Raw genomic sequence first — 7,750 nt, 5'->3', positions numbered from 1 at the left:
ACTCCAAGTTGGAATGGATATAAGACCAAAAATAACGTATAGCCATAATTGTTATAAATGACAAGTCCGCAACGGCGAGGTTTCCCAAGTAAAAGTTGGTAATACTTCTCATGTTCTCTAATTTGAACAACACGAAGAGAAACCCCAGATTACCGACAACACCAACTATCATCAATAATGGGAGGACACCCAACTGCAACCACTTGTGGTGGATATTGTACAATGAATCGAGTGCTTCTTCATAAGACCATTCGAATGTATTGTTTATATTGCAACTTTCCATGTTTACGCCGAAGATGCTTGTCATGTAGTTGATAAATCGATTGAGTTTTTGTCTATTGTGAGGTGTACGTTTGTGTCCGCAATGTCCTAATGCCGAACATTTGATAGGCATTTCTCATTTTATAGGTTTTGAAAAGCGTTAATAATGCTTCAGTTTATAGGTATCCCTCTTTTGAAGTCACGAGCATCAAAAAGTAATAACCGTAATGGTTTTGAGCAAATAACTATCTACTTTTGTTGTAACACGAATGCAACAAAATATATTACCATGCATATGTATTTTGAGACTATTAGAATTAATAGTGATAATCTTTTCTTAACCTTAATAAAACGTGAAAGAAAGGAGCATGTGGACATGTTAGGGACAGGAGATGAAATTAATAAGTCCTTTATTGAAAAACGTAGTTTTACAATTGCAAAAAATTCGTTTGGTATGATCAATTGTAAACACGCGTCATTTAATTGTCTACTGATGCATGGGCTCTCTCGTGAGTAAAATAAGTCACTTAAATAAGTTCTTAGTTATCAAATGAAAATGAGGTTATAGGACCTTTACGTTTTGCGATGATAAACGCATTCAGGGTTAGCGGAAAAGACTATGTCAATTTGCATTTAATATGATGAGGTCAACGAGAAATAAATCGATATTCAAATAGCTTCTGATATCAATAGGTTCTCTCATGAGTAGAATAAGTAGATTAGATAAGTTAATGTTCTTAATCAATTCACCAAAGTCGTGTTCACACTGTCGGACTTTATTCACTTAATAACGGTAATAAGTCACTATTACCGGTTGTAAGTCGCCTAATACCGGTAATAACTCACTTATGTCCGACTGTGTGAACACGACTTTAAATGAAGTTATAGGACCTTTTAGTTTTGCGATGATAAGTGCATTCAAAGTGGGCTTCTGATGTGATAGCAACATTATCAGTTCATTTGAGGAGCTTCTGATAATATGGACAGATTTTACGTTACTTTCAAATTGTGGTGATTTAAAATATATTCGGAACATACTTTCTGTTAAAAACTAACATCGATTCCAACGCCAACAACTCCTGTAGCGACGCCTGTCGACAAGGTAATCCGTCTGCAGTTATTAACAAAATGGTCAAGATATTCTTATTTATATTTTAATTACTTTTTTTCTTCCGCTCTTCAATAAATGGCATAAAAGACAATTGATGTGCTAGTGTAACGTTTGGATGCGCTCTTGACAATTACCTCAACGAGTGGAAAACATGTTTTTATATTTCTTTTAGATATTTAATTAAATGGCTATTTCTTGAAACCGTAAGTATCTGTAACTTTCACAGTGCAATCGATAATGACTAAAGCGCCACCTTGTTTTTATTCTTTATACATATAATATGGTCAGGAAATAAACAAAAATCACACATTCGTAATTAAAAGGAGTTTAAGTACACATACTGAAATCTTCATTCATTGACTATGTACTATTATATCACATTGTGTAATAATCTTATATCAGGATAATTTACTTTTACGAGCAAAAGGAAGGTTGGATTAGGAGTGCTTGTACCAGAAGACTGGCCTGGCGAAGACTAGAAAAACCAGATTTATCGGCCAATTACTGTAAGTACATTTTTTCATGAAAAAATTATTTCAGGCGAGCTAATAAACTTGAAGAGTTCGATGTACATGTTTTCCCGTATCTTTTTTATGTTGATTTTTGCATAGGTAAGAGGTAAGAAATGGGGCATGATGGTGCAGCGGTACGGGCTCTGCCTTGCAATCAGTGGATTGTGAGTTCGAACCCCAGCGCGGCGGTGTCATCGTGTTATGCACTTGGGAAAGGCGCTTTACTTTATTTGCCTCTCTCTCTCTCTCTCTCTCTACCCAGGGGTGAAATAGGTAGCTGTTCTGAATATTGTCCGTTGAGCGCCGCCCAAAAATATGAGCGTGCATGGGCATTGGTATTGAATGGCAGGTGACACATTCTTACGGCAGCGGAATAAATGCAAAGCGCTTTGATACGTGTGAAAGGCACTGTATAAATACCAACATTTATTATATTAACATATATTAAGATATTAATGTCAATGCATGGTATCAACAAAAGTTTCTGGATGGATTTTCAGATGCATTGAAATTTGAATGATATGAGTATGGCGATCTCTCGCTCGCTCGCTAGCTTTTGTTATGTGGTCTCTCTCATAAGTAAAATAAGTCAATTAAATAAGTTACTGACTTTTTCTTAATAGTTGATAATTGATTGTAAAGAAATGTCAAGAAGAAGCAAATAAATCTAAATACTTCACGATAGGTAAAACTTACAAAACGAAGATTTTAATGCAGCCAGTCAAAAAAATATTAGGCCTAAAAAGATTTGTGTTCCCCCTTTTCAATCGACCATAAAAGGTGAAATAGGGTTGATGTTTTTGTTTCATTAGAATTTTCATATAATATTTGCTATAAAATGTTTTGCCTGTTTGTAACACAACTCTGATACATATTTAAAAAAAACCGAGCCAGACCACCCTTATAAATCATTGTTTTCCATCGTATTTTGTGGTACATTTTAAATATTTTATCTAGACAAATATGTTGCTTCTAAATCTATTTTTTAATATCAAAAGGCTCCAGACTTTTAAAGGCAGTAAAACATTTTAGGCCTAAACAACAGTTAGTTATAACAAAATTAGAAGACAATATAATAGGAAATATTGAAGCACTTCTACTAATATTTATATGGTTTTTTTTTTTTTTTTTAACGTCTATTACTTGATGAAATATCAAAAGCTTTTTTGAACAACAGGCATAATAAATAAACGCACCAGTCGCACACATACGAAGACAAAACACTGCATTACTCACGTTCTGAAACACTTAAAAAACTTAATGTATTTCAATTCGTCCCTGGTCATCATATATGGCACAATAGATGCAAGATCAAAGCTAAAAGCAATATCTATATTCATTTAGGGGTAAGGCTTGATTGTTCTCATTTGTTGTTTATGTATGCTGTGACTTGGAAATTTTTATTTCAATTTGATTATAACGAAAATCATAGTTAGTTTGTTTTTTCAATTCTCATTTTCATCAAATTTGGGAAAGCATTCGTCCCAACCAGTGATATTTTCATACTGCGAAGTTCGTATGGATTATTTAAGTTACGTTTAAGAGTAAATAATTGAAAACAATAAAATTGATATGAACGTGTAGAGAACATTGTTAACGGTAATTCTTTTTCGTGTGTTTAGTTAGATGTACTCCCCCATTCCAGAAAAATACAGCACTATTTTTTTTCCTGTTTTGCCAAATGAAAGATAGCTAAATCCTAATCCTTTAGGTAGTCCTAAAGGTCCGTTCATATTACCACCGCATTTGCGATGCGTTGCTTTGCGATGCGGTGCGTTGCCGCACTGCATCGTACTGCAAATACTGCATTGCGATATCGCAATGAAGTTAAATACATTTTAACTTGGAAATGCGACGAGTTGCGTTGAGTTGCGATATATCGGTAACGCACCACACCGCATCGCAATTGCGGCGTAGTATGAACGGACCTTAACTCAGGTGGTGGCCGCATTGCATTCTCTAAATTCAGTAAATTTTCATCGTCAACCGTGTAATTGAATGGAATAATTTTGAAATTTTAAAACGCTTGAAATATCACAAACAAATAGGCCTATGTTGATAAATAATATAAATACAAGCTAAATCCGTCGGGGTTTGATAATGAACCCCACAAAACTAACCGACTATATTGGAAAATGCCATACGGCCGGGCGGTTTCACAAGTTGCCGGCTCGATCATGTCATCCGCTGCCTGTCTTAACTGGCAATAAAAGTATTTCATTCTAAGCATTCAAAGTCATGAGTATTATATGTTATTTTTGGTAATTGGTTATGAATCATTTTTGGAAAATGTGTTTTTCAAAAATTAGAATGCATAACTTGAAATTAGCCTTTGTTCAAGTTTGGCTTGATTGTCACAGAATACAAAAAAGGTCGAAGAACGCCCTAAATATGCATGTTTTAGCCTTTATTTTCAAAACTGTTACTTTCATTGCCAGTTAGGACTAACTAAAGGATTAGGATTAGTATATTTTTTTAATCAAAAACAAAATTAGTTCTGTATTTTTCTTGAAAGGGGAGTAGTGATAGAAATAACAGCTGAATGTGTTACTTATCAGCTGGTAACCGATATTTTTTTATTTGTTATTTATTTCAGTGAAGACCCTTCAACCAAATTTTCCCAAATCTTCATCACCCGTGCCGATTATAGATTGACTTAGATATCCCAGCTACTAAAGATATACCAATGGAATCTTTTAATCTCAAGGGGTCCATGGACATGAACGAAACAGTTCATAGTACAATAACTTCCAATTTATATTTGGTACCAGTGCCATGGGATTGGCGGCTGATTGTCCAACTCATCCTTGCCATCGTCGGTATCATAGGAAACTCCATCGTGATACATGTGTATCTTCACACCCGCAAACTGAATACGAGTGCTACGAATAGATTCATCGCAGCTTTAGCAGTTGCTGATATTATTACATCAATTTGCATAATTCCTATTCCAACTCTGTCCTACGTTCCTGACAACTTCGGAGGTCACTTCTACTGTAAAGTGGTACATTCATCGTTTCTGTTGTGGATATCCATTGTCGCGTCAATCTTTAGCCTTACCTTTCTCGCAATAGAGCGCCTCGTTGCTATAGCTCAACCAATACGATACAAACGACTCTTTTCGGTCAGGATGACAAGACTCATCATTATAATGATCTGGATGTTCGCTTTCGTTTTTAATGCTTTTGTGATTTACGCCGGTCATCTTGATGACGCTAAAGGGGCCTGCTATGTCGACTTTGGTAGTGTGGAATTTCAGATATTCATCGGCGTTTCGATTTTTGTTATCGAATATCTTGTACCTGTTATTTTGATGCTTGCAGCAAACATTCGATCCATTCAACTTTTAAAAGTGCGAGCTCAGGTTTTCACTACAAAGTCCAATCAAACACCTGCAAATCTTGCCCTACTTCAAGCTCGACAACGTGTCATGTACATGTTACTATCTGTGATAATCAGTTTTATCATCTGTTGGTCTCCGGATCAATTTGCCTTTCTTGCCTTCAATCTCGGCCTAGTGCCATATGAATATCTGTACAGCATTCTGTACAGAGCATTTGTCGTATTGGCCTTTGCAAATTCTTGCCTCAACCCCGTCTTGTATGCCCTGACTAATAAAAATTTCAGGAAAGCTATCCAACAACATTTGTTCCGCTGCTCGATTCGCGCCGGCGAGCCAGTGAATCTTCTTTTTGATACTCCGGTTGAACCTGGCGAACTTTCCAGATCAAACATTGGAACAAAGTTGTCTTCAGTTAATAATATGCCTCCACCGCCTTCAGGGTTTAAGAAACATGATGATGACGCAGTGACTAACAGCATTTGACCACAATGCACATACCCCTCAGACACCCCCGCCCCTGCGTCGCGCAAGCGTGAGGTGATGGCCTCTACGCTACCATTTGTTTGATATTTTATTATTTTTCTCAAATTAGGCCCCCTCTGACTGCTCTAGATCCGCCACTGGTACAGTGTAGCATTAGATCATCACATTCTGCTGTACAGTCAAGGTCAAAGGTCTTACTTGCCATATTTGGCGTTGGTCTGGGACTGGAAGTATTAGCTCTTAAAGCTGTTGGGCCACGCCCATATTATATGCTAACCATGCTTTTACTCAGAGTTAATTTCTCATTGTTAATTAGCCTTAACAATAGGTAATCTGAAATGGTCAACAATACCTGTCACTTGAAGAGCAGGTAAATATTGGAATCGTGCATCTACTTTGTTATTCTATTTTAATACCACTACGTTCTTGATAGCTAGTATTGTTGGAAAATGCATGCTGGTAACTTTGCTCGTAATCACATCAGTCTCATTTTAAGCATTGATTCCATTCAAGGTGTAAAACGACAGAGGTGGTAAAAATATACCTTTAAGGAGCAGGACTAGCTATTTACAGCAATATTGATGTATACTGCCTTCATACTAGTAGTGCGGGAAGTGCAAAACATTATCTTATTACTTTAAGAATTCATCACATTGCCTGATCTAAATCAGCTAACTAGAGATCTAGTGATGATGATGGCATCTCTAATCCTCAACAAGACCATGGACAAAAACACAACGGTTCCAGATATTTATTTGGTCCCAGTGCCATGGGACTGGCGCCTAATTATCCAACTCATCCTTGCTATCGTCGGCATCGCAGGAAATTCCATTGTGATGCATGTGTATCTTCACACCCGCACACTAACGATGAGTGCTACGAATAGATTCATCGCAGCTTTAGCAGTTGCTGATATTATTACATCAATTTGCATAATTCCGATTCCGACTCTGTCCTACGTTCCTGACAACTTTGGAGGTCATTTCTACTGTAAAGTGGTATATTCATCATTCATGTTGTGGATATCCATTTTTGCATCCATTTTAAGCCTTACCGTTCTTGCAGTAGAGCGTTTCGTTGCTATAGCGCAACCCATACGATACAAAAGACTCTTTTCGGTGAAGATGACAAGATTCATCATCATAATGATCTGGGTGTTTTCTTTTACCTTTGAAACTTTTATACTTTACACCACGCATCTTGATAAAGTTACAGGAGAGTGCTATGTCGATTTTGGTAGTGTGGGGTTTCAAATGTTCACCGGCGTTTCGGCTTTCTTTCTTAAGTATCTTGTACCTCTTATGTTGATGCTTGTAGCAAACATTAGAGCGATACAACTTCTAAAGATGCGAGCCTTGGTTTTCAACAGAAAAACTAATCAAAAGAGCGCAGATCTTGATTTACTTCAAGCTCGAAAACGGATCATTAAAATGTTACTAGCTGTGATAATCTGTTTCGCCATATGTTGGTCTCCAAATCAATTTGGCTATCTGGCCTTCAATCTCGGCCTAGTGCCATCTGAATACTTGTACAGCAATCTATACAGAGTATTGGTGGTATTGGCCTTTGCAAATTCTTGCCTCAACCCCGTCCTGTACGCCTTGACTAATAAGAACTTCAGACGAGCTATCAAAAAACATTTGTTCCGCTGCTCGGTACGCACCGACGATCTACTGAATAATGGTCTCTTTGATACTCCACTAGAAACAAGTGAGCTGTCTGGATCAAATAAGAGCACAGGTGGCACAGATTTATCTATAAACATCATTTTAACGTCGATTTCAGCGTCTAAGAAACACTATGATGACTTAAATCCTAATAACATTTGACGACGATAAAATGACAATTCTATGGCCAAAAGGTGGACAAAACAATAAACGTTAAATTTGTAAGGCACACAATTAATATCAATACTTATGTATATTTAGTTGTTTGTGAATATAATTATAATGATTTTCCACGTTTACAACGTTTCCCAAGTAAGATAAAACGCACCAACACGTTGTGGTTGTAGAACACCTATTCATCCGTCACTCTCTC

The 7,750-nt window shown here is 36.8% G+C and overlaps 1 protein-coding gene across 1 annotated transcript; it reads left to right on the top strand.

Annotated features, from left to right (window-relative positions):
• The first annotated feature begins 6,405 nt into the window (after positions 1-6,405).
• LOC140160194 (galanin receptor 2a-like) lies at positions 6,406-7,539 on the top strand. Its single transcript, XM_072183472.1, has one exon. It carries the CDS (start codon positions 6,406-6,408, stop codon positions 7,537-7,539), a length of 1,134 nt encoding a protein of 377 aa, XP_072039573.1.
• Positions 7,540-7,750: the final 211 nt, after the last annotated feature.

This window comes from Amphiura filiformis, chromosome 9 (genome assembly GCF_039555335.1).
Source record: "Amphiura filiformis chromosome 9, Afil_fr2py, whole genome shotgun sequence".
Classification (NCBI taxonomy): domain Eukaryota; kingdom Metazoa; phylum Echinodermata; class Ophiuroidea; order Amphilepidida; family Amphiuridae; genus Amphiura; species Amphiura filiformis.
This window is presented reverse-complemented; position numbering and strand designations above follow the sequence as displayed.

Excerpts from the sequence above, each read along its gene's own strand:
- LOC140160194 (XM_072183472.1), top strand. The coding sequence starts at position 6,406 with ATGGCATCTCTAATCCTCAACAAGACCATGGACAAAAACACAACGGTT.